The 27,483-nt window shown below is 46.3% G+C and overlaps 2 protein-coding genes across 9 annotated transcripts; one reads left to right on the forward strand and one right to left on the reverse strand.

Moving 5' to 3' along the window:
- Positions 1-752: 752 nt before the first annotated feature.
- On the reverse strand, positions 753-22,914 carry LOC117895138 (cell wall protein DAN4). Of its 8 annotated transcripts, none has more exons than XM_034802592.1 (7): positions 16,372-16,640; positions 13,126-13,312; positions 7,457-7,564; positions 2,046-2,404; positions 1,582-1,705; positions 1,274-1,501; positions 753-1,192 (listed from the first exon to the last, which is right to left on the reverse strand). In XM_034802592.1, the coding sequence occupies exons 2-7, from the start codon at positions 13,267-13,269 to the stop codon at positions 1,127-1,129; spliced, it is 1,029 nt and encodes a 342-aa protein (XP_034658483.1). In that variant the 5' UTR covers positions 13,270-13,312; positions 16,372-16,640; the 3' UTR covers positions 753-1,126. The 8 variants fall into 8 exon arrangements, with proteins under 8 accessions (XP_034658483.1, XP_034658475.1, XP_034658512.1 ...); XM_034802584.1 differs by having other exon boundaries at positions 1,582-1,720; positions 16,372-16,639; XM_034802621.1 differs by lacking the exons at positions 7,457-7,564; positions 13,126-13,312; positions 16,372-16,640 and adding an exon at positions 2,618-2,737 and having other exon boundaries at positions 1,582-1,720; positions 2,046-2,586.
- Positions 22,915-23,508: 594 nt separating this feature from the next.
- LOC117895796 (involucrin) lies at positions 23,509-25,923 on the forward strand. Its single transcript, XM_034803717.1, has 8 exons — positions 23,509-24,294; positions 24,338-24,379; positions 24,452-24,541; positions 24,672-24,938; positions 25,010-25,078; positions 25,140-25,283; positions 25,339-25,398; positions 25,528-25,923. Exons 1-8 carry the CDS (start codon positions 23,509-23,511, stop codon positions 25,921-25,923), a joined length of 1,854 nt encoding a protein of 617 aa, XP_034659608.1.
- Positions 25,924-27,483: the final 1,560 nt, after the last annotated feature.

Genomic DNA, 27,483 nt, shown 5'->3' on the forward strand with positions numbered 1-27,483 from the left:
TTGGGGTTCGTGAGTCGGGAAGGGCACAAAAAATGGGTCGTGGCATATATAGATATAGAAATAGATTGTATTGCAAGCTCGATCAATCGATTGTGCGTGTATATATTTCATATGAGTATATCTGTTCTTTGAGTGTGCGTGTGTGTGGGAGTGTGGCAAATAAACAAACAAAAAAAATATATCTGTAGATGGGTAGATAAAATATTATAAGATCGAGTAAATGGTTCTGCTTAGGGGGCTGTGGACACTTGATGTGTGTGTTTTCCTCATCTGCAACCTGCGCTCCGCTCCTTCTTCCGTTATGATAATTCGTTCTCTTCATATTTCGTTTTCGTTTAAAATAATTAAAAATAATAGTAAATAAAACACCACAGTCATGATTTTTAATAGAACACAAAATATACACAAATATTGTAGTGGGACGACGACGATGGATCATGTAGGTCACGTGGAGGGACAGGGAGGGGGAGTACAAATTAAGGAATATCTCGTGCAAAAGGGTCAGGGAGTATGTTGTGAAAACTTGCAAATAGCAAAAATATATTTACAAAAGCCAAAGACAAGACAAGAATAAAAAGACAGCACTAGGAGGAGGGGCTTCAGGTGTTTCTTTTTTTTTTTTTTTCCATATACATATATTTATCTTTATATAATCATTTTTGCATGTTTTGTTTGCTTCATTTTGTTGTTCGTTTTTTTTATTACAAAATATAAATAAATTTCTTCATTTGATCTTCAGCATTTCTTTTCTTCTCTTTTCCATGTCTCTTTTTCTTTTTTTTTCTTTTGCTATATTTTGTTATGAAAATTTTGCTAAACGTTTTAAGAAAAAAATGTACATTGCCAGAAGGTTTTTGTTGTTGCTTGTTTTTCTTTTTTTCTTTTTGTATCAAATGAGTGGCGCGTGTGTGTGAGAGAGTGAGAGACAGGCAGAGTGGTCGGGGGAGATGGAATGGGCTTTGGGTGTTGTTGGGACGGGGACGGGGACGGGGGGGAGACAGTGTGTGATCTGCTGCTGCATTTGACTCTGTACAGTTGTGAGTGTGACTTGACTAAATCGGGCGAGGGCGTGGCCAGTGCTGGTATGGAGCCAAGACCAAGGCCGGGAAACTGCATTCCGCGGCTCTTAGATCAGTGCCGTTATCAGCTTGGCCTTGAAGTTCACGAACTTCTCGCTGGTGGCGGCCACGCGCTGCAAAAAGGAAAGAGGAATACGATTAAAAATCGATTGCACTGCTAAGAAATCGCAGTTATCGATTCAGGTTTTGCTTACCAGTATTAAATCTTGCACCAGATTGGCCAGACCACGATTGGCCAGCACGACCAGGCGCGTCACGGGGCCGGGAATGCCCTCGGTGTAGCCATCGGCATTACGGGTGCTATCCCCGTCCGTGTCGTCGGAGCCGAGGCTGCCACCGCCGCCGCTGCTGCTGCTGGTGCCGCCGCCCACGGAGTTGGCGGCCTCATCGCCCTGCTGGGTCTGGACGCTGCCCGAGAAGAGCTAAACAGATGAAGGATGTTGGATAATGGATGGATGAGTTCGGTTGAACCGCCTGGTTAAGCGGGGGGGAGCAGACTCACCCGCACTACATCGAGCAGGAAATTGCCAGAGCCGCCGGCTCCGAGGCTATTGCCGCTGGGCGAACCACCGGCACCGTTGCCGCTGGACCCACCGGCCAGACCCGCACCGCCGAAATTGAGGAACCTTTTGAACAGATTACTATTTGGTGGGTGGGTGCATTCAATCCATTTTGTGGTTTTGGCATGCGTGTGGTTTTGTTGTTGTTCAATTTTGGTTTGTTTTTTGTGGTTTTGTTGTTGTTGAATTGTGAAGAGTTGGGGGGAAGGGTAGGAAAGTGTAAGATTAGTTTAGTGTCTTGGGTGGAAGTTTCATTTGAGTTTTCACTAAAAAGTTAATGCCATCGATAGACGGAAAGATCGCTAAATTGATCAAGCAGCTCCATCGATAAGTGATGTAATGTTTAGGGTTTGAGTTTCTGTCGTGTGACTCCTGTACCGATTGCCGACTGACTCGGAGCACTTACCTCTTGTTGCGGTCATCCAGCTCGGCCGTCTCCTCAGCCGAGTCGAGGGTCAGCTCATCGATGGCCGGCGACTTGGACTCCGACTGCTGCAGATCATTGGTGCTCAGTGCCTTGACATCGCTGAGGCTGGCTGTGGGCGAGGATGTGCCACTGGATGTGCTGTGCGTGGGCAGCTCATTGTTGAAGCTCAGCTGAATGGGTTCGTTGGACTTGAGGGGAATGGGCGCCTGGGCAACGGGCGAAGACTGGGAGGCCGCAGCGGCCGCCTCCGCCTCCTTGACTTGGCGTGCCACGCGAATGGTCTCCTCGAGCTGTTTGTTAATCGCCGACAGATCGATTTGTGTATCGGTGGCGCCGTTCTGTGTGTTATCGGGGGGATTGCAGGTGGCAGGTGGCAGGTTGCAGGTGGCGGGTTGTGGCATATTTTCGGGTACGGGGTTCAAATTCGGGATTGTCATTTGTATGTTGTTTTTTTTTTTATGGTTGTTCGTTTTTGTGGTGATTTTTACAAATTTCGAAATTTTTGCGTTGATTTTGTGCGTTTGTGTGTGTGTGTGTACAGAGGGAGGGAGGGAGGTTGTGGGTTGGGCAACAGGCAGCGGGAAGCCAAAAGGGTGTGTGGGATAAGGCATAGGATTCGGCGCAGTATGGTGTGTTTTGTGTCAAGTGTGGTGGCGTGTGGTGTGTTTTGGTGTGTTGAGTATCATACAACGTGTGTGTTTGTGTGTGGTGTAATTGGTGTGAGTTTAGTTTGATGTGAGGTTAGGTTGAGGTAGAGATGGGAGACATGTTATGGCATGTTGCACAATCGATTTGTTTGATTGATCGATTTATTTTTAGTGTGTAAATGAGTGGAATTCAATGCACGTGCACAAATGCGTTTTGATGTATTTTTGTATACATTTCGGTTGCAGTTTTCGTTTTCGTTTCAATTGTTGTTTGATTGTCGAATGATTTGCAGTTATCGGTTGTCAGTTATCGGTTATCAGTTATCGTTGATAGTTTGATTATTTTTTTGTTTTTGTTTTGGTTGTTTTTTTGTGAGTTATTGATATTGCACAAATCGAATTGGGTTTTAATGGAACATGAAAATAAAGAGAAAAAGATACAAAAATAAGCAAAAGACGAAAAACAAAAGTGTCGTAGATTGGATTTGGATTGGAGTGGAGAAGGAAGCCGATAGATTAAGCAACGATATGGCGCCAAGCCAGAACAAGGACTCTCCCTTGATAGAACGAACGAATAGAAAATTCATAATCGGTTTGGATTGCCTCTGAACTTGAGCGGCGAATTATCTACTCTGAGTAACTATTGGAGGATTGGAAATTCTGCTTTTGTTTTTTGCTTCTTTGATCTTGAGCGGCAGAAAGACGAATGCTGGAGACGAGAGACGACGGCACACGTGGATGAGTGCAGGAATGAGTAAATGCACGGGCATATATCGCTTTTGTGGATGCTTTGGATGTGCGCAACGATTTGGGTGAGAGTCAGGCTGATATGAATGAGGATACTCATGATTATGAGGATTGATCACCCAACAAAAAAAAAAGAGAACAGAGTGTGACTCGTTTCGATGCGTGACTTGTTTCCCACATAATGTAATGGGTTTCGCCGTCTGTCTGGGCACCAAAAGTGTGAATGAAATATATATATATATAGAGAGGGAGAGAGAGAGAGTGGGATATATCGGGAGCGAATATGTTTTCAATAGCAAAAGTCATACGAGGGGTAAACATTAATTCGGTATATTTGGAAATGTATTAAAAAATGTCTTACACAACTAATACAATATAAATGTAAAATATAATTCTTGTAAAAAAACACCTACTAGCCTAGGGACGAGTGAATGACGGAGGGAGAGAGTGCGCATGAGGGGGAGAGGTACAGACAGAGAGAGAAAGATACAGAGAGAGGGGAAGGTGCTGAGTGGAGGTAGCGGAGAGAACAGTGAAGAGAGGCAGATGTAGTACAGTCAGAGACAGAGTGAGAGAGCAGCGACAGACAGTTAAGGAGAGAGACAGATAGTTCTTGGTTGTTTATGTGTGTGTGTGTGTGGGTGTGTGCTGAAAACCAGTGTTGTAAAAGTAATTTCAAAACAATTTCGTGTTGCTTAACAATGCCAATTTCATTTCATTTCTTTTCATTTTCATTTTAAAATAATTTCAATTCAAATTTCGTTTCTGTTGGCGCTGCTCTTGTTGTTGATGGTGTCACATGTGCCTGTGCCTGTGGCTGTGTTGATTGTTGTTCTTGTAGTGTTGGGAAATATTCTTTTAATCGCTGCACAGGGAAAAATTTAATAGATAGAAAAACCAATTTAAGTGCCATTTCTTTTAGAGTTGTCTCAAAGTTGTTGTAGCAAATGGAACGCACATTTTATTGTTGTCGTTTGTTTTGTGACTTTACAGCGTGTCAGCAGACTCGGTGGTGGTTGAGGTGGTGCTGCTGCTGCTCTTGTCCACCGCATCGATCTCGTTGTCATCGTCGGGCTCGAAGGTTGGCAGCTCGATGGTCACACGGGTGCCACTCGAGTCGCTGCTGGTGCTGGAGCTGGAGCTACTGGGGCTACTGTCACTCTTGCTGCTCTCATCATCGTCGTCGTCAAAGTCCGCATCGAAGCTGGTGCGTGCCGCATTGGCGCTATTGCCCTGGATGGCCGTACGTAGCACCGTGGGTCCCAATGTGCGCAGCAGCTTGGAGATTATGCGGTTCGCTTGCTCATCGATTTGCTACAACAACCAGGAATCGATTGTGATTGCCGATTGTAGATTGTAGATGGCAGATTCGGTGTGCGTGTGTTTGTGTGTGTGTTGCAGGTGCAAGTGGCAGGGACGATTGTTGGTAGATTAGTTTACTTGACTGTCATTATATACATGTTGGGTGGGGAGGGAGGGTTTTGGGGGTGGTGAGTGGGTGTGGCAGGGGTCAGGGCTACTGAAAGGAACTTGCAACTTGTTGGGTCTCTAGGGGATATCAACGTTAAGAATGCGTCATAAATGTGAGGTGCTAAGGCGTGAGTTCTACAGGGTAGGATTTCCAATGTGGTGAGAGGGATGTAAAGTGATTGAATTTAAGTTGCCTCAGAAACGGTTCAACAAGTGACTGGGCCACCCCCCATTAGGTTTTTCCAGCATGTGGTTCATAGCTGGTGCAAGAAAAAAGGAGTTTCAATGGGGTTGTGGTTGTATCTTTGAAGTTCCTTATTGCACCATCGAACCATGCCGCACCACCGTTGAACCGTTTCGCGTTTCAATCAAAATGTTGAGTGGATTTTAATGTGGAAATGTTTTTCAGATGGCTTTTCCTTCTTCTTCTGTGGAATGTTGCTGTATTTTTTGTTTCTATTTTCTGTTGGAGTAGATGTTGTTGTTTTTGTTGTTGTTTTTCTGGTTGTTGTTGTTGTTGTGTTGGTTGTTGGTTGTTGCTTTGATATCCTTAGCATTTGTTTTCAGATCAATCAAATACTGGCAATAATTTCGTTATGTTGCCCGTTGTTGTTGTTGTTGGTGCAAGGGTGGTGGTTGTTGTTGTTGTTGTTGTTAGATTATCTCTGGTTGTAATAAAATAATTGGTAGAATTTAATAAACGATTTATATCAGCGATGATGGTTAGCAATTGTGGTTCATCGATGCTATTGTCGGTGGGAATCTGGATGGTGGTTTTGGTAGGTACTGGAGGGGGATTTTCAGTAGTAGTGGTGGTTGAGGTGGTTGAAGTGGTCGAGGTGGTGGTTGTTGCAGGCGATGTTGTTGTTGTTGTAGTTGTTGTTGTTGAATCTGGCTCCAGGGAGCGCGGCAACAACTGGCTTGGTCCTGGCTCCACATTGCTGTCGGTGTTGGTGATGATTGAGGTGGTGGTTGAGGAGGTGGGACTGGGACTGGGACTGTATGAAGATGCTACTACACTGGGTAAGCTATCACCTTTAGTTGTCGCCGCTGTCGTCGTCGTCTCTGGCTCAAATGTTGGCAAATCGATCTTCACCCGCGAGCTGTCGTCGCTTCCATTCAGCTCATTGGTGGCTACGGCTGCGGCACCACCTGTACTGCTGCTGCTGCTGCTGCTCGGAGCCACATCGTCATCCTCATCGAAATCGGCATCGAAATCCGCATCAAAATCGCTGGCTGGCGTCGTACTGCGTCCGCCTGCACCACCGGCACCGCCACGATTGCCGGCCAGTATGCTGTTGAGCAGGCCGGGCCCGGCCACACGTATCACCTGGGCTATAATACGATTGACTATCGAGTCGATTTCCTATCGAGAGAGCACAAGAAAATATGCAACGAAACGTGACAACAACACTAAACACACTGAGAGCTGTGAGAGCTGCGAGAGCTGGGCCCTGAGCTGCCACTCCGTGACTCTTGTGGTCGGTGGATGATTCTTTGGTGGTTTAGGTGGTTGGTGCTTCCACATGAGATGCTGATGCTGATACGGATGCTGATCTTGATTGTTGGTGTCTCTGGTTTGATTGTTTGTCGATATCTTTTTGCTGATTTATTCATTGATGATGATCTTTGGCCAATTTGGTTTGGAATGATTTTTGGTTGGTTTTTTCTTTTTAGCTGAAAACTCAATATGAGATTCGTGTTGCGGGGCTGGTGTGGATTGTGTTTGTGCTTTTGTGTCAGTGTTTACTTGGTTGGTTCTACGGGGGGTGGTGGTGGTGGTGCTGGGCATGCGGAGAGGAGTTGGTGGACATGCAACGGGTTGTCGAGGGGATCCACTAATAAATAACTCCCATATCAAAATGTTGCCAATAAGAGTGGGTAACCGGTAAGTGCCTTAAGCGATAGCCACATATACCTATACATATGTATATGTGTGTGTATAAATTCAGGTTAGATTCAAATTTTTGGCTCCTTGGTCTGGCCTGCAAACTCCCGATCGGGCTCGAACTGTGTCAACTCCTCGGGCAGGCTCTCATAGTCCTTATCGCTGGACGGTCTCTGGTCTTTCGGCCCATCCACATCCGCATCCTCGTCCTCATCCTCGCCTGAGGGTCTCTGGCTGTGCTGCCCGTCGAACAGTGGATTGAGTGCCGTACCGAGGACAATGGGACCGACGCGTGACAGCACATTATTGACTAGACGATTGATTTGCATATTGATCTCCTACACGGAACACATTTGCATTGCATTTCAAAACACACATTTCATTAAGTTAAGGCTGTGACTGATTGAGTGATTGATTGATTGATTGAGTGATTGCCTAGCCCTAGTTCTAGTCTGGGTTTGGATCTGGGTCTGGGCAGGAACAGAGTCAAGTGTCTGAGAGTGGGGTTGGGTGGGTGATGTCAAACGGAGCTCGAGAGAGAGAGAGATCGAGATCGAGAAGGGGGGCTTGGGGCGTGGGCAGGGGGCAGGGGGAATTCGATATATATATATATGTTTATATAGTTATTCGATTCATACCTTGGTTATGTCCGGAAACAGTTCCCGCAGCAATCCAATTGTTCTTTTATTGCGATCGGCTATCAATTGTTCTTGATCGTTGGCGCCCAATGTCAAGACATCGATTTCCTGCAAAAACAAAACAAAAACAAAAACAGTGAAAAATAAGCCAAAAAACAAACTGTTAGAGTCAGTATCTGTGTGTCTGTTACATAAGATGACAAAGTCAAAGAAAGAAAATTAAAAACAGAAAACAGAAGACAAAAAAATTGCCCCCCAAAAAACTTTCACTTTAGACAATGAGTCGCCTTTGGCTCAGAGACTCTCCAGCCCCAGCCACAACCCCAGCCCGCCTTCCCGCCTCACAACCCTGTCATTTGTGCAATCAAGTTTCAAGTGTAAATTGTAATTTGTAATTTGTCTGTGGTTGTCTCTTGTCTCTGCCATCCTTTCCCTTTGTGGCCCTGCATCACATTCTGCACCACATTGAGCCACTAAGTGGGTGGCTCTTGGTGGCACAGGGCACTCAGCTACAGCCGCACAGCCACACAGCTACACAGCGAAATGACTTTACACAAAAACGTTGTTAACGTTAATGGGCTATGCGGAGCTCGAGCTTTGAAAATATTGCACAATAAATTTTGAAAATTGCATTAAAATTGCATTTTGTGGGTGGGTGGAATGAATGAATCACTGCATAAATGGGTGGGTGGATAGGTTGTGATGGCAGCAGCAACTAACTTGGACAATCAACAGCACGAGTCACTAAACATGCAACAGCAACAACTTCTTAGTCGCAGCAATTGTCAAGGTTCCTGGTGCAAGGGGTACGTGGGGGTACGAACGGTGTGCCCAAGCAGCACAATCTAATAATATACCATCAACACTTGAACAATTGGAAAAGTTTCTGACACTCGCCTCCCCCCCGGCTTTGCCTCAACAGACAGAGAGAGAGAGAGGGAGTAGGGCAAAGGCTGTGGCAGGGGTTAGAGGTGTTCATTTCAATATCGGACAATGCAAAAAGATAAAACCCACTCATAGTTTGCTATACCCTAAGCAGAGACTAGAAGCCTTGCCTTTTGATAATTGACTTTTCCAACTTTCAGGGAAATTTGTGGCAGTGGAGAATCGAACTACTGCGGAGAATGTATTGTGTTTATCTATCTATAAGATAAAGTATATTTTATTGAATCTAAAATTAATATGTATCGCTGCTGCATACAATGTGCCCCATTGTTGACACTGCTTCCATTGTATTTTGTATGAATAAATCATTTGATTGAAGTTATTTCAGTTTGTTTGTTGCCTGTAACTACACTTTGAGCTGTGGCAAAGCTCAACTGTTTGGCCACATTACCCCTACTTGTTGTTGGCAGTGTATTGAAATGAAATTGTCACGTTTTTCAGCTGGTAAAAGTTTGGGAATGCTTTGCGCAGCTACTTAAAGGTAAAAGATATGAAGCGGAATGGCCTCTGTGGCAGTGGCACCCCCAAGTCCCAGTCCCAGTCCCACTCTCAGTCCAAGTCATTCTCGTGGCTGCTGCTGCTGCTCCTGCTGTTGCAGCGCCTGATGTTGCCACTGTGCTGTGCTGTTGCAGTGTTTAATTGACTCAAAAGTCGCTGCGGAAGTTGACTTTTACACGCGGGGCGGAAGTCAGCAACGAAGATGATTACGATGATGATGATGGGGCGGAGACATGGCATAAAGTAAACTTTTGATAGTTTGGCCAACAAACTGTTGCCACTTGCTACTGTTGCCAGCTGGCAGTGTCTCTTTCTCTCTCTATTCATCATATTTTAAGCTGCCTGTCAGTGTCAGTTTAGTGCGACAATTGTTTGGATAGCGGCAGACAGACAGAAAGACAGACAGACAGAAAGTACTTGAGGCAAAAGTTGCCATTTTTATGGGACATCTTAATGAATTTCAAATGAGTTCAGGTCCAGGCAAACGTCATTAAAGCGAATGCTGTGAATTTTAAGCAGCTGCCCCAAGCAGCCCAAGTATGTTGGGAATTCGTAAGCCAAAACGCGGAAGAGGCCAGCGCGTAGGCTTCAGGTGTGTACATAGGTGTTCCTATGTATACATTTACCTACATATTTCTTTATATAATCGTAGTAGTAACGCATGGACTCTGAACTGGGCTAGCTTCAGGCACCCACTAAACGATTCGCAGCCTAGCAAAAGCGAAAAACGTTTTTGAATACAGTCAAGACAGAGAGACAGACAGACAGGCCATATCGATTGCCTTTGCCTTGACCTTAACCAACTTAAGGCAACTCGAAAATGCCACAAGAAATGCCACAAATAACTGTCAGACAAACATATGTATATGTATATGTAGATGTAGTTTTATGTACACGTATATGTAGCTGTCTTTATATGGCTGGTTTATGCAAAGAAACCCCCAAAGCAGCAATCAACGGCGAATAGCTGGCAAAGTGGAGCCGATAACTGGCTTCGATAAGCGACGCATAAATTAGCGATGCAAAAAAAAAATACAAAACAAAAAACATAAAATATTTTTTAAAACAAATTATGGAAGATTTCAACAAGGGAAATACAATACAATAAATGTTGTTAGCCAAAAAGAACAATTTAAACAATAGAAGTTTGAAGTTGAAAAAATGCAGAACACTGTTATTTGGGTCTTAGGCAACACTGTCAAATGCCAAGGAAGCGAAATACAAAACTAAAATGTTTTTGGCAAAAAAATATGTTCAGCAAAAGAAATTGAAGGTTTACAAATTGCCCAACACTGTTTTTAGGGTATTAGCCTACACTGCATAAATGCTAACACTGCGCCCCGCCGTGCACACACCACGCCACACCAACTGAGGCCATCAATTATCAATTTAATTGCAAATTGCGACCCCGTCAGAGTGCGTGTCATGATCAAAGTGGATTCGTCCAACTATTTCTATATCTAAATCCATATCTAAATCTATTATACATATGGCTGCGGGCCACGCCCATTGCTGGCTGGCTAATCCATTGAGGGGGGGCGCTGCTCGAAATGCTTGAGCCACTTGCCAGCCAGCCAGTTTAAGGCCTTGCTCAAGCGCAGCTAATAAAAAATACGCGACACAATTAAATTAAATTGGAAAAAAACAAAAATGATTAAAACTGGAATTTTAAAATGAATAAATCAAATCTAGCCCAAGTCTAGAGGCAGTGGATAATGCCCCAGAGCCATTAATTATTCTCAAGAGTTTGCCAATAGTCCAAAGAAAACATATAGCTGGGGGGTTTTTTTGTGTGAGCTTTTTGTGGGTCCCTCTGCCATATTGAGGATCTGGAAACAACATTCCTGCAGCCTGCTGCAGCAATTCTGCTGCCACATCTGCCATAAGAATGACGCAAGTGGCAGTGGCAGATTCGCAGATCAAATCAAAGCTTTTTGCATACATTTTCCGTTGACTCAAGTCTCGTTTGCCACTTAACAAAAATGCAGCTACCAACAAATTGGCTACACAGAGAGAGAGAGAGAGCCACAAGCGACTCCCCTCCACCCAGCAGTCACAAATTGCGATTGTCGCACAATGCGGCGGCATATGCGTGATGTGTGTGCAACAGAGCGGCGGGGATGGAGCGGCAGCAGGGGCTTACATAAGCGGAAAGGCAGGGAACGAGGAACGACACTTGCACTTGGCAAGGAATCCAAAATTGCCATCATTTGTGGGTGCAAAACCAAAGCGAAGCTGACAAAGAGACTGCGAGACGCAAGACACAAAAGGAAGAGCAATGTTAGTGGAGGGGTTGTAGATCAAATAGTAGGGATACCCCTTAAACCCGCTGAGGGATATCTGCTGCGTATCTATGGCAAAAAGTGCTCAAAGGATTTGCCATTGTTGGCTGAACTACAACTGCCCCTCAGGGTACGACAGGGTATTCGTTGTGTGCCCCACGGGGGAAGCGACAATCGACAACGGACCGGTTGTTGTTATGTCATTTGCTGCCACGTGCTGCGGTGGAAAAATAGCAAGAGACAGTCAGTCGAAGACAAATAGACAGACAGACAGAAGGAGAGACCAAAGAAAATAGCAAACTGCTCGACGAGTACGAGTAAGCGGCCACAATGGAGTTATCATTGCAGTTGACAACCGCGCTGCAGTTCCATGGAAAAAAAAGAGGAAAATTGTCGTATGCTACTTAGGGGTTTCAGGGGAACGGGCGGGTGGAGCTTGGCGGTTCAATCATCATTGTCAGCCTCTCGTTAAATGATTTATGGCGCAAGGCATGTCAACACGCCGCAGAGATGAAGCGCCCCCAAACAATGATAAAGAGCAGCAGCTGGCATGGCATGTCGTGTGGGTTATAGTTAACTAATGTTGCATACACATATGCCTACGATAGGTAAGTATGTGTATACATATCGGCATCATTATCGTATCATCGTTTTGTGGGCTACATTTTGACCTAGTTTGCCGTTTACAGCCACAGCCATAGCCACAGCCAAATTGGGCAATGACAAAACTTTGTTGAATATTTTTTTGGACATTTTTGGTGGGCCCTAAGTAGATGATATTTCAAAATGCGTGGGCGCTGGATGCGCTTAAATGTATTCATGATATCACAATGCCCCACAATGCTGCAACAATTTGAGCACTCAAAACCCAAAAGGAAGCAGCCATCGAGTAGGTGGAAGTGTATCTCTGCAGCTGTCCTTTGTGCTTGAAGTTGCCTTCAGAAATACATCACAAATAATGAATAAAATATTTGACAAATCAAGCGGCGGGACTGGCACACAGCCACAGCCACAGCCACAGTCATTTGTGCAAATTTGTTGCACAAAGTGAAAGCCATAAATTGACATAAAACAATGCTAAAACGCAGAGCGAATAGCTTTTTGGGTAACAAATTAGCAGAGACGGAGGGTCTGTGGCAGGGGACTGCAGCTGCCGGGGGAAGTAGCTGGAGACAGAGTGTTAATTGCCAGCCACAATGATCCATGAGCCATGGAGGCTTTGGACGACGATGATCGAATGCGGACAATCCGCACGAAGCTGAGGCCCCCAAACTGAAAATGAAATGGAAAATGAAATTGAAATTGTATTCGGGGGACTGCGACTGGCACTGGGAATTGTCTTGGCTGGCAATTAAGTAATAAAATAACAGAGCCGACTGCAGAGCTTGCCCAACACTCGGAGCTGGTAAGCCAAAAGTCCGGTTTGAACAGGCCAACACCCAGGCACCCAACAACAACAGAAGCAGTAGCCAACCAACTAGCCAAGTAGCCAAGTAGCCAACTAGCCAAGTAGCAGCAGCTGAGACTATAGACTGGCCAAGGAAACAGGTAACAAGTGTGCCAACTTCCTTGGAACTGGTTCGATCTTTGGTTCGCTGGTTCGTTGGTCGCTCGAGCTGGTCACGCAGGTCCGACGGGGGCCCAGAGACCCCAAGACCTGCATATGCCAAAAAGTAAAAGGAAGTTTTTTTTTGCGCTTTTGTTGCTTTACCCAAACACGTTGGGTATGGCCCGCTCTCTGCAGCGAGCCACGACGATCTCTGTCTCATCCAAGTGCAAATTTGTCAAGCAAATATGGTCGAAAGGGCAACAGCAGCACGCGCAGCTCTCTCAGCGAGGTGCGGCATAAAAGTTTATCGATAATAATAGTAATAACTAAAGCTAAAAGGAACAGCTCGTGTCACACCTGTGACTGGCTTAGCTACCCTCGTTGGTTGCACTTACCTTGCCATTGGCCAGTGGTATCTGCAGCACATCCAGTTCCTGGTTGCCCGCTGGCTGCGGCTGCGGCACGGGTACGGCGCTGATCAGGCAAACGGCGCTGCAAAGGGCCAGCGCCAGAATTTGCTGTCTGCTTGGCTGCCTCATGGCTCTGCGAGTATGAGTATCTCTGTGTGTGAGTGTGTGTGCGCTGGAAAGAGAGGTAAACAGAGTGGCATATTAATTAATGAGATACACACACACACACAGGGAGTCTCGGATACACAGCAGCCACTGCTGGACGGACGGACAATCGATAAAGGTCGTCGCATTGACCTTCACATGATGCGGCAGTTTTTTGTGTTAAAACACCAAAAAAAACCGATGTCAATGTGATCAACGTTCAAACGGAATTAAAGCCAAAAACTCGTGTTTGATGTTCGCTGTTCGGTCTCGTCTCGTCCAAGGTCCCTGCCGGATATGCGGATGCTAACGCCAACTGTCAATAGAGGCAGACGCAGACGCAGACGTGTCGCGGCATGTGTTGGTTTTGGTCAAGTTTAAATATTGGACATTTCTTGGGCAACACGGCGTATGAGTAATGCCGCATGCAGTGTGTGGAAATGGCAGCAACAACAGCAACAGCAACAGCGAGTAATTTACTTGTTTAAATCACAACAGAAAGCGCGGCAATCAGAATTATGTAATTTTTTTGTTCACTTTTTGTTGTATTTTGGCCAGCAGCAAAACGTTGTGGCTGTGTAGCTGTAGCTGTGCGCATTTGTGTAAGAAATTGAATGAGGCTCGAAGCAGAGAGGCACAGAGAGAGAGAGAGCGACTAGCGCTAGTGCGAAAACACACACAGAAAAATGTGAGAAAATGCATTAAAACGCCTCAAGTTGCGACTCCAATTGAAGGGTTAGAGGCGGCTTGGGTGCCGGTGCCGGGTCGCAGCTCATTTTCGTTGGTCAACAGAGCCCCCCCACCACCAACCCACTCCGCAGCTGAATCACACTGATGTGTAGACTTAATGACAATCTTTTATTGGAGGTGAAACTAAGTATAGAGTGGGATAAACCGCTAATTAGAACTGCTTGAACTTTGGATATACATATATTCGAGTATTCGTCTGGAAGATGGGCATGGGCCCAAAGGCACAAAGGTTAACAGCGCATTCGACTGACAAAACGTGGAAAATTGTTGAGGCATGGCAAGTGCCAAAGACGGGGCATCTAGCGAGGAATTAGGTCAAACTAACACCAGCAGAACTGTGGAAATATGGAAAGACCCAAGCTCAAGTTCAAAACTACACACAAGTGGCATTAAGTTAGCCCATCTAAAGGTCAACGGCAGCGCTTTTAATGTTTCAAAACTATTTTAAGAATTTCAATAACTGTTTTTTGAGCTCTGCAAATTGTACTACTTTATATTTGTAATTAATTTCTTGAGCCTTATAAATGAATTCATTTTTTGAAAAACTATTCATTTTGTAGGTTCGTTGTTTGAACTTAAATAAATAATTTTTTGAGCGTTACCAATTTGAACAATTCTTGTAAGAATTTTAGTTATTTAATTCTTCTATAAAAATGTATTTTTGGGAGTTTTAAGAACTTAAATGATTATGGTTTAAGGTCTCTACCCCGCGCATATTTTTGTATTATAAAATATCTTTTGCTTGAACTGAACTTGAACGTCTTTTGTTGTAGTCTTTCTCGCTGCCAACTAATCAGAGAGTCGGACAAGGGGTGGCAGGGACTGGAGAAGGTGTGTGGCAGAGGGTACCAGAAACAATTTTGTTCGCCAGTTTGCTGTAATGGCAACATGCAACAAGTTGATGATGGTCAAAACAGAGAGAGAGAGAGGGAAAGTGGTGGTTAGGCTTAACATGGCTCAAAGACTATTAAAGTAGGGCGTAAGCGCCAAAAGCAGGCAGCACAGCGAGAGAAAGAAAGATGGCAAGAAAGAGCTGTATAAAGTGTTAAGCAGAGAGGGAGAGGGATACCCAAAACCGGCAACAACAGCGCCACAAAGTTATGTCATCTGCCAACTTTTGCTTTTACTTTCAGGCTGCTCTCCGTCTCTCAATCTCCCTCTCTCTGTCTTTCTCTCTCATTCGCTTGGGTTTTTTGTTGGTTTGTTAATTTATGCTTTTTTTGTGTTTTTGTTTTTATGATCCATTTGCTTCTAACAATTGTCCAAAAGTGATCAGCAATCACCGATCACTTCACACAGCGATCACCTCAACGTGACTGGACATATATTCATTTTGCTGTTACATTTCGTTTGCTCTTTGCATACGTACATTTATGTAGTTTTGCTTTTGGCTTTTGCTTTTTGGTTTTTTTATGATTGCACAAAATTTTGCCATAACAACAACAAAAGAAAAATCAGTAAAAATCATTAAAAAAACAAGGCAAATGTGGCATTGAGTGCCATGCAGCTACATGGACATGTCGCAATTAAAAAACCCAGCAAAAGGAAAAGAAATAGAAGCTGAAACCGTAATAAGCAGCGCTGAACGATTTTTGGGTCTTGAAGGAGGCAATAGAATGAGGCGGTAAGTGCAGCCTACGCTGCATATGAGTAGTGGATGGCAGCTATGAGACTTGACTTGACTTGATTGGCCCGAGCTGATTGATCTTTAATCTGTTCTCCACTCTCAACCATTTGGTAGCCTCTTCCCGCCATTGAACACGAAACACGAGACCCCCTCCGAAACTCCAAATTGCCAGCGAAAATTGGCAATCAAAAACGTTTTCTGCTTTCTGTTTGCTGTTTTCTGTTAACCAATTCGCAATTCGCATTAATTGGGTAATCGGATTGAGTGCAGCAAATGAGCAAATGAGACAGAAAACCTCGAAAATAGTTCAGCACACGCGTCATTTTTGGGTTTTTTTTTTTTTTTTTGGGTTTTGCGCCTTTTGTTTTGGGCATTTTTCACGAACTGAAATTTGTCTTGTCTGAAAATGAAATGCACAGCAAAAAAAAATGTAAAAAAAATAAGTCAAAATTTAGTGCAAGTTCAAATCAAAATTTTGGATAAAACTTGTTCCAATGTTTCTTGGCGGAATTTCTGCAGTTCTTTTTTTGGTTTCTTCGTTTTTTTGTTGTCTTGTGTTTGATGTTTTAAAGTGTTTGGTTTTTTGGATTTGATTTAGTTTGAGTTTGAGTTTTGAGTTTTGGCTTTAATCTTTGGTTGGTTAACGTTGGTTTATCCTCACTATTCCGAACCGATCCGATCCGAACGGATCACACGACGAAGATACATACGCGTTGATAAACTGCCTGCGGGCTGGACGGGGTTGGCTTCCAAAACACGACAGCAACAACAATAAAAAAAAAAACAGTTGGCAACAGTTGGCGTGAATCGATGCGGTGGATGCAACAAACAACAACAAAAAGTGTGTGTTGGTCTTGTGGGGTGGCTTATCGAGAGTGCTGACTGCGATGCCTGCGATGCCTGTGCCTGTGCCTGTGGCTGTGCCTGCGCTGCTCTATGTGGTCTGGGCTGTTGGGCCTGCAATTGATTACTAACGTGATTTTATCACACACAAGCGACTAAAGCTCGAGACAAAGCGCGCTCTGGCCGGAGCAGAGCAGAGCAGCGTCAGCGTTGAGCCAGCTCCAGCGTCGTGTCAGCCGCTTAACGCCTCGGCGACGGCGTCAGCGTCGGAGTCGGCATCGGCGTCGAGCCGAACCGAGTGCCTCTGTGCCTCGTCTCGAGCTCAAAAGCCTGGCCAAAATGAAAACGAAAGTGAGCCAAAAGCCAAGCTTCAGCTCTGAGCTTGACCAGATTTTTGAGTGGTTTTCGTGCTGCTTCCCCCTTTTGTTTTTGGTTTTGTTTTCTTCGTTTTGTTTTCCTTTTTTTTTTGGCCAAGACTATTACGCGAAAAGTTTCCGCCTCGTGACTGCCAGCTTCACTTTGTCAGGCTGTCTGTCCCAGTCCATCTCAGTTCCCCCTGTCTCCCGGTGTCCGTTTGTTCGGAGTTTGTCAGTGGGCCAGTGCTGGCCAGGATTAGAGCTGCCCCGACGGCTTACACAATCTCCCGCAGCTGCGCATCGTCGCACTTTGCATAGTTTGAAGATCGCTTGTTGTTTTGGCTTTCCTGAAAACCTTTTCCTCATCTCCTTTATGCTCGATAGTAATCGTTTAATCGCTTAATCGTTTTATAGTTGAATCGTTAGTGTGTTTCGAGGCATTTATTGATCGCAATTTGCAGAGCAATCGACTGTTGTGCAATTCCATTCAATTCCCATTTGATTGCAAAGTTTTTCTGCGAATTTGAAAATCATTTCCCCGCAAATTGCCAAAAAAATATGCAAATTTCATTGAATTTTGCATGCGTGTTGCTGGCTAATAGATCACAGATATGTACATTAAGTATGGCAGGGAGAAGTCTAGCGTCTTAACCTAATCCTTGGAGTAGATTGTTGGTGTGCCAGTCCCTGCGTAAACCCATTCTATGTGCTGCTTTTTGGTAACTGCTCTGAGAGCCTAACAAAATCTTTTCTGCAGCGTCATGTTGGCCATGCACTTTGCCCAACGACTCGATGATAAACGACAGAAAACCTTCGGCTGGTCGAGCAGCAAGGCAAACCAAAAACCAAAACCCAAAACCCAACGATCAGCGATCGACCACAAGACAATGTCGCACGACCACATGGTTGTCGGCTGTCCGTTTGTCCGTCTGCCTTATAGTTATAATTTGTTCTTGAACAGCGTGTTCAGCGATCGATCACAATGATAATGAAGATGCTTAGCTATGCCGCCGGCTGACCTCCGGCTCATCATCGTGAACGACATTTTTGTCGAGTTTGGGATTTGCGGTGCGTGAATGAATGAACGAAGAGTGGATCTAAAGTGATCTTAGCTGCATTGAAGTTCTGGCAGCCGGAAGCTTTTATGGCACATAATTCGCTGCGATTCGATTCGATTTTGTTTGCTGTCTGGAGGTATCGAGTGGCGCTCTCTTTGTGGAACCCTTACGAAAACCAGACCAGTCGCCGACTTACCTTCGGCAACAAGTTGTGAAGGATAACCAGTACTGCTGCTGCTGCTGCTGGCCTGCTGCTCTGCTCAAGATCTGCAATGGGTGAACGACACGAGTATGGGAATGAGAATGGGTAGCAGTAAGTACAAGTAAGTGGAGCATTATGAGTGTGAGTATGAGTAGCAGTACTCGTACGCATAGCAGTGCAAGTATTCGCGCCGTCAGACATGCTTGGTGTACTACAAATTACGCATACGCCGCATTGTACAAGCAGGCAACCAGGCAACAGGCAAAAACACAGATAAAGTATCTCTCTACACCGTCTACACCGTACACGTTGGCTTTAGTCTTTGTTGCTGTATTGCAAAAGCAAACTAAATCCAAAATCAGTCAGTCTGGCAGTCAGTCAGTCAGTCGGGCAGCTAGTCAGCGACTAGCCAGAGGGAGAGACAGAGAGAGAGAGAGAGACTCACATAAAAGTTGCATGCGTTCGAAATCAGTTTAAGGTGAATTAGATTTTGACACAAACACACACACACATACAGAAGATAGCAAATATGTATGTGTATGCAAAACTACACAAAGAGTTAAAAAATTATGAAATTAGTTGCAGACTTTGTTCGGCTTTATTTTTCTTGGTTTTTTTTTGTTGCTTTTTGGTTTTTGCCAAAATCGAAAATGACAACGAAATTAGCTTTAATGGCCGGACCTCTGCCTGCATTTGTTGCTGTCTCTTTGGCAGTGCCACGCCCGCTTGTCATGCTGGCACTAGGGCGTCGTTGTGACATTTAAATTCGGGACACTGCAAAAGCAGCTTCCAGACCTCGTAGATGGGATGTAGGAGGAGAAGTAAGCATGTCGGATGGATGGTTAAAGAGTCATTAAAATAATGCAAAAGACGTATTAATTACTGCTGTCGCTACTGTTCTTCGATAATGTTTGCAAAGTGTTTTCAAATCGGTTTTTGGGCTTTGCCCCTACCTAACTGGCAATAATCTGGCCCCCATCTTTGATGGCTGATCTAAATTAATAGCCAAGTTTATGGACTGGCACAACAATTAATGCTCATTCCGGTAGCGCTCAAATTGTAGCTCTAATTGCAGGAGAGACACTGCCACTGGCTGCTGGAGACTGACTTGTCCCTGCCATTGAACCAGGCCATTCATGGCGCATCAATTAATTGTGGCTCTGGTACCTACGACGTTGACAACATTTTAAATTGTTCAAGACTCGCTTCAGTTCAGTTCGGATGAGTCTGTTGCCTGACAGTTCACTTTGCCATGTGCCCGCCCAATGGTGCAATTAAATGTAAAAGACATTGCAGCCAGTCCCCTGTAGTCCGTAGTCTGTAGTCTGTAGCTGTTGCCGTTGCTGGATTCGGTGTCGATGTCAGAGTTGATGTCGTTTGCCATTGTTGTTTCTTGCCTGTTCAACTTTTAATGACAGGCCATAGACAATAACAAGGTTGTGCGGAGCAGCCCAATCCCCGATCTCTGTGGCAGCTTCATCTTTTCATCTTCTTCGTTTTGTCTTTCCCCTGATTTAATTGCCACCGTTTTTGGGGCCATTACATGCGGGGGGGAGGCACTGGTGTGTAAGTAGCTGCACATTGCTCAGTGTCTCTGGCTCGGACTTTGCGCTGATTTTGAGTCATCGAATCCAATCGAATGGCGAGCTGTGATTGCGAGTGCCAGCCAGGGGAGGTGCCATAGGCAGGCAGCACTTGTCATTGCATAAATTAGCCCATAGCCCACAGTCTCTCACAGTCTGTCTCCGGCTCAGAGCCTTGCAGCCTCGGTGACTAATTGCAAACAATTACAGATAATAAGTGGACAATATTGTACGTGTACGAGTGTACTCGTACTGTAAACATAAGACCTGGGGTGAGCCCACTGCAGACAAATCACTTCTAATGCCAGCGGACAACATGATGTGAGACTCGATTGCCGACTGCAACGGCCGCTTGCAACTGCAACTGCCGCCTGGCACTGCCTCTCCATTGCCCCCGTCTCAGCCTCTCTTTCTGTGAAAAGGAAACTGTCAGCCGCTCAAAACACACACCGAGACCCATTCTAGCATGCAAAAGCTGCACACAGGATGCTCTACATGAAAATATGTAAGCCAATTGTTGTACACTATACAAGTGTAGCTACAACTATGTTCCATGCTGTGTTTGCTCTGCTCTGGGGAAGCTTCTTTTTGGCAGCCAATGAGCTCGTAAACTTTCGCATTATTCACTCAAAAGCACTTTGGAAATTGTGGCAGGGCCAAACAACAGAAATAAAATCATAATGCATTTAAGCCGAGTTAACATGTTAACAGCTCTGCGGCTGCTGCTGAGGCTACGGCGGCTTTCGGTTTGGCCGTCATTTTTCAGCGGATTGGCAAACCGAACGTGGTGTTGCCAAAAACAAAAACAACAACAAAATTCAAAACATTTCAGCGTGTTTTTTGGGTGTGAAATAATGGCAAAAGGAAAGGCCACAGATACGGAGAAACGGAATCATGATTGATCAGTTTTGCTGTGACTATTTCTTGGTTGTTGTCCCAACAATACGTGTTATCGATCAGGTCGTTTGATGCCTCCTCTTGATGCTGTCTCTCGATTATTTCTTGTGGTGTTTTGTGTCGTGTCCCGTGGTCATCTGGTGGCACACTTCAAAGGCACAACAGCACCACAGCTTTGGCATTACTAAGCACGGTTTTAGCAAGTGACTGGCTGAATTTTCGAACTGGATTGGATATCAATCAGGCAGCAGGCAGCTGGCAAACTGGCAATCTGGCAGCCGCTTGCCTGAATTTAGACTGTGTCTGGCAGGCTGTCTGGCATTTGATTGCCGCAGTGATTGGCTGCCCTGACAAAAAATCTCTGCATAATTAAATGCATGATTTGGCGTTAAATTATTTCGGGGAAAGGATGTAAAGTCAGGAGTCAGGAGTCGGCTAAGCAGCTGCTGGCCCTAATAGATTTTCTATCGATTAATCAGAATGCTACCAGCCATTGTTTGCGGCCATCTTGGAGTTATTTTATTTTAATTATTTTTAATGATATTTCCATTCCATTTGCTTATCCTTCTTCTACTCGGCATTCCCTTTCTTCCCCCACCGCGTTTATTTCTTAGGACTTAGGACTCAATTTCAAAACCAATTGTATAATCATCGTTGAATGTTGCAATGAAATCGAAGCAAAAGCACTCTAAAAGTGCCGTCCAAAATTGCAGCAACTTAAGAGTTTACTTTTAATATTTATGGCGCTATTTATTATGTTAATTTGTTGTTGTTTTCGCCTCTGGCTACGGCTTCAGCCACGTTCCGCTTGGCTGGCAGTCAGGCAGTCATCGATTTCTCATTGATGACAGATGCATTTGCTATCGAATACCCTGGCTGAGGGCATTATAATTGCATATCCCCAAGATCCCCTGTAGAGCGAACCCTTTTTGCACTGCGTATGCGTGTTAGTGATGGAACATTTCAGCAAATCTATCGGTACCAGACGCTTCAACAGCCGCGGTGCCACCCCCCGCAATGACAGCCTTTGATGTCTTGCCTTGATGTGTGGTAGCCAGGCGCCAATAAACATAAACCAAAGTGTAACAGCAACAAATTGCAACAAATAAAAGTGCAAAGTTTACATGAAATAACTAATTCCTGCGCTCTCTGGCAGTTCGAACTCGATTTGAGGCAGTGGAGCAGCGAAATCGGAATCGGAATCGGCATCCAAAATCAAAAAGTTGTTCGCTGCAGTGCAACTTTTTGTCTCTCTCTCTCTATATCTGGTTGTGTGTGTGTGTTGCCAAGCAGCGAAACGAAGTCCAACGATTTGGCAAGGTTATTATTTATTGCACAAAGATATGTGTTAATAATATACGCACACATATCGCTCGCATATCTGTACTTATGTATTTTGTATACAAACTTTTGATTCGATCGATGGCAGCGCCGCTCTGCTCTGCTCTTTGGCCTTTGACAATTGTCAATAAACCCTAATTGGCAGCACAAATTCCAATGATACTCACACTCACACTCAGCCCAGCCACAATGTCAAGTGCCGCTGGCTCATTGGCGCTGGCATTTCCGCTTCCGCCTGTGGCTCCAAGCCAACAAAAGGGTTTTTACTTTTTTTGCTGTACTAATGGCAACCACAAGTCAGTGGCAGTGGCAGCCGGCAGTTGCCACAAACGAGCTGACAATTAAAAGTGGGACAAAGAATGCGGCAAGAATGCGAAGAGCCTAAAGCTGGGGCTACCAAATTAGTGGAAATCTGAAATCAGATCCGGCTGAAGGTCTGCCATCTTTGTCTTAATTTGATCAATTTTTGAAGCGCTCTAAAAGCCCTGAAAGTCGACACGTATGCGGAGCTATTTAAGGTTCATAAAACTGCCATTAGATGAGCGAATTAAGTGGCCAATGGAGCTGCGATCTGCGAGCAGTAAATTCACGATCTAAGGGCAATCGAAGCATTAAAGGGCAGGCCACTATAATTGACAGAGTTTTGTGTCGCTTTTTTTTTTGGTTATTTAATTGGTTGAATTTGTACACTAAATACACGCACTTAGGAGTGGGGCATAGACTCGTATTTGATGACTATATCTTATGGCTTATGGCTGATGGCTTATGCCTTCCCCTAACCATTCGGCGCTTTGTTGCGTTTAGTCGCTTATGTCATGTCAATCCAAGTTGAACCTCCCCTGCCCTCTCTGCCCATTGCCCTTTGTCTTTGTCGCACTTGAAAGGTTAAACGAGCGTAACGCCTGCGGCTTGGACTTCGCCTTCGCTTCGCTTCGATGCCAAAGCCCCCACCGCCATACGTCTACGTCTGAGTCCACAGCTACGGATGATCATTGAGATCGAGATGTACCCAGAGAGTACAGCCAGCTACTGGTAATTAAGAGTCACGCACAGCTGCGACACCTGCGATGAAGCTGCTGCTGCTGCTGCTGTCTCTTCCCCGAAATGGCTTATATAAATGCTTTTAATTTCAAGCACCTTTTGGTTTGCCGCCACGGGGAAATGGCCCCATTAGGAAATTGGCTAATGGCTAATGGCTAATGGGTTTGATCTGTGCCTAATGGTCGCTGCTGCTGCTGTCTAGCTTGTGGTTCTTTCTGGCAGCTGCCATCTGCAGAGCAGAACCATTGCCACGCCCACTTGCGACTTGGAGATCGATGGAAAATTAGCATATGACAAAGAGACAACTGGCTGACATGGCTGAATGGATCGATGGCTGGGCTGGCTGGATGCACAAACGATTGCACAACAAAAGCAAAAGGAGAAGGAGGAGCTGAAGAGGCGTAACTAGCGCAGCTGCCACGCCCACAGCTCAGGCGGAGCGGAAACGAATATCGATCGATCCGATGCTATAATAAAAAGTGCGTGCACCTCGTGGTCGCAGTTTTCGTTGAGTCGCCACCGCTACATGCAGATGGACAATATCCGCGTGAGAGTGCTGCTCCTGCTCCTCTGCGTCATCGTGCCACGGGCCAGCAGTCGGCCGAGCAGCAGCAGCAGCAGCGGGATGCAGCTGCAATCCCATTACCTGAGAGCCATGACAGCGTACCGCCGCCTGGAGCGGACTCTGCCGCGGCAGGAGCTGCGCGCCCTCACGGGCATTGGCCTGCTGAATGGCGCACGGCAGGCGGAGGAGCTGATGGAGCAGCATCTGGTGGGGGCCATCAAGGAGCTGTTGCTGCAGCAGGACAGCGAACGGGTGTTGCCCCACATCGATGCCATTGAGCAGCAGCTGACGCGGGATCAGCGAGCCCTCGAAATCCTGAGCAGCGCCCTGGACGTACTCTCGGACACAAAGGACGATCACGAGTTCCGGCTGGAGCTGCGCGAGTTGGCGCAGCAGCAGCACGAGGATGAGCTGCAGCAGCAGGAGATCTCGGCGGACAATACGGGCGGACAGCAGCCGGAGGGGGAGTTGCAGCTGGAACTGGAACTGGGGGAGCGACTGGGCCAGCTGCGCAGGCAAATCCTCAAGCAAGTGCCACAAATGAAACTGCAACTGGATGCAAAGATCGAGAAGGCGCTGCAGCATTTGCTGGAGCAAGCCTCCGAGGACGGGCCGCTGGCCAAGGCCCGCCAGAAGGTCATACAGAAGCGAGCGGTGCAGGAGGAGCATCAGCACGACGACGAGGAGGAGGAGGAGCCACAACAATTGCCCGAGGAAATGCGCATCATCAAGTCCATTCTGTCAGAGGTAGGTGGCTGCTTCAGCGTGTGGCTGCCACATTTAACCCCAGGCCAAACATTTGCGCTTGCAGGATGACTTCCGCGAGAATCTGGTGGAGCAGCAGCAGCAGCAGCCGGAGAGACGCAGCAATCAGCAGCCGGAGAGACGCAGCAAGCAAACGCAGGAGCACAATCAGCAGCAGGGGTTCCACAACAACTCGGAGCTGGATGATCTGCAGGAGGACGAAGACGCGGAGCAGCAGCTGGACTTTAAAGTGAGTAAAGAGCCAATTGCTCGCCGTGTGACTAACACCCAAAACCAAAGCCCCCAACCCGAACCCCGAACCCACACTTAACCCATTGCCGACATGGTCTAGTCTTAACCCAACTAACGGGCTCTTGAAGTCGCCAAATGTTACAGCCAAGGGCAGCAGAGCTAAGCAAAAGGCGAAAGCAAAAGACAAGCCCAAACCCAAGCCAAAAACGAATCAGAATGCCAAGCAGCAGCTGGAGCCTACAGCTGCAACTGGCACCAACGAAGCCCAGGTCCAGTCCGAGGCACAGTCCGAGACGGATGATGATGATGAACTGGGAGACATTGGAGACGATGGCGCAGCACCTGCTGCTGGCGGCGGTGGAGGTCTGGTCGGCATCATTGGCAGTCTAAGTGGCGTGAGTAGCAATCAGTCCAAGAGTTGCCCCTTGGCCACCACCTCCAACCAAATCTTTTGATTCAACTCCAGGGCGAAGGCGGCTCGGATGTGGGTGCCCTCATAGGCGCCCTCACTGGCGTCGTCTCCACTTTATTTGGGGTAAGTGCAAAGCCCTCCCAAAAGATTGCCCAAATGTTTACCATGGTTTTTCGTGGGACAGCCTGGCGGCCTGGACATTGAGACGCTGATCAGCACCTCCACGTCGCTGCTGTCGGGTCTACTGTCTGGCAACAAGAACTTCGGCACGGTGCTCGGCCAATATGTGGGCACTGCCCTCGAGGGACTCTCTGGCGGTGGTGGAGCGGTAAGAACAGCAGCAGACCAGCGGAATCTCAGCTCATTTTTCTGCTCTTCTGCAGATCAACAATGGACAATTTCTGGGCAACTTCCTGGGCACTGTGGTGGCCTCACTAAGCGCAGTATTTATCCAATCAACCCAACAGCCCTACCCTCTCACCCTTCCCCCTAACTGTTCAACTAACTCCCAAAACTGCCCCCGCCACACTCTTGCACGATTTTGAATGTTTTCTTTTTGTTCCCTGCCATAGGACCCCGAGGAGGAGGGACCACCGCAGCCGCTGACCTTCGCCAAGAGCCTGCTGTCCAGCTTCCTGGAGGCCAAGTTTCGCCCCGCGGAGGCTTCTGAGGAGCGCCACGACAGCGCAGAGCTGCCCATGCCGCGCAAAAAGAAGGCGCGGGAGGGCGGTGGCGGCCATGCCGCGGCTGGCTTCGATTCGGGCGGCTTTGTCAAGCAGGTGGCCTCCCATCTAGTGAGCAGTGCGCTGGGTCTCCTGCTTAATGCCGCACTGGGCGCCTCGGGTGGTGCCTCCAAAGCCTCCACGGGCATCTTCTCGAGCAGCAGCAGCAGCAGTGGAGGAGGCGGAGGCCACCATTGGAAGCCAGCGGCCCACGAACGCTCATGGGACTACCAGGAGCTATTCTAGTTGGGGTTTTACCTAAGCGTCCCAGTACTCGTAATTACTGTAACCATTTTTTTTGTTAGTTTTTAAATAAAGAGATTTCGTTACCCGACAAAGAAAGAAACAGAAACAGGCAGACGGACGGGCCACTTGTCGGTCACTTGGGCAGCCAAGAAAGCGTAAAAGAGGCATTAAATCAACTGCCGTAACCGCCTTGGCGGGTGTGTGTGTGATGCAACAGACTTCAGTCCAGTGCAGTCCAGCCCCAAGCCCACCCCCAACAAGCTACGCCCACGCGTACGTCACAGCTGCCGGGCAAAGGACCCTTGGGCCAGGCAGTCGAAGGCAAACGCAAGACAAGGCGGAAGCAAAAGGTGCACAGACAAATTTCGGGGCATAGCAATAGCTACACAAGGTATGGCCATAAGTTGGCCTAACACGATGGGGGTCATCGCTGGCATGGGCGGGCCATAGGAATGGCCACCCGATAGTTGAGAGTACACAGAAATATTATGGCAATGATTCATCAAAGAATAAATACAGTTAAAATAACTGCTATTACTTCTCCGATTTGCTTGTGCGAGAATTACTTTTCCCTTTCCCTCTTTCCCTTCTTTGATTTGGTTGCAATCTTGTCTGGAATTCCAATCTGTGCAGCGCTCTCTTTCTCTCTCCCTCTGCATCCGTCTTTCTTTCGCTTTCTTCACTTACGCTCTTCCGCTCTTTGGCTCTCGGCGTCTTCTTGCTCTCTTGCTCAATGGAGCAACTACTTTTGGGGGCCTTGTGTCACTTTCTCGTACTGATTGCACGTTTTATTAAATCGCTTTTGGCTTTCCTTTTCCTCCGTCTTTCACTCACTCTCTCCATCTACGTCTTTCTCTCTCTCTTACACTCACTCACGCACTCACTCTCTTTCCTCTTGCCCCCGCTCTTGGCCAGTGTCTCCCCAGGTACGACTGCGTTCCGTACTCGACTCTGGCTCGACTTTCAGTTATGCGTGAATCTTTCACAAGACAAAGTGACATTTTGCCGGGCCGTTTAGTTGTCGCGTCTTTTTAATTTGAAAACTCTTCAACTGTTTTGTTTATTGTTTCTCGCTTGTTTTATTTTATATTTTTTGAGTGTGTGTTGTGCGTGTGTGTGCTGTGTGTGTTGCATTTGGAAATTGTTAATGAACTCAATTATATATATTTTGGGTGCTGCCCCGTCTCAGAGTTTGCATTGCAATTAAAGTTTGCTGCCAGCCAGCCACTCAGTGCTGCTTCTTCTTTGGTAAGTTTTACATGTAACATACATACATACATGTACACATGTACATATGTATATATTGTGTAAAATTCATGCCTGCTGGAGGCAGGAGTGCAGGTAGATCCCGGCTCTTGGTGTGTGCCAAACAAAAGACTTAGGCAACAAACTTGCTAACTGGACTACGCCTCAGCTTTATCGCTGGCCGGCCAGTGCTCAGACACTGATTAGCGCTCGGCTATTAATCGCTGTGGCTACTGAAATTTGGCATGTAGTAAATTTCCTCATAATTCGAAAAAGCGCACAAAAAGAGGGACATTTTATTGGATATGAATTGTG

Source organism: Drosophila subobscura, chromosome A (assembly GCF_008121235.1).
Source record: "Drosophila subobscura isolate 14011-0131.10 chromosome A, UCBerk_Dsub_1.0, whole genome shotgun sequence".
Classification (NCBI taxonomy): domain Eukaryota; kingdom Metazoa; phylum Arthropoda; class Insecta; order Diptera; family Drosophilidae; genus Drosophila; species Drosophila subobscura.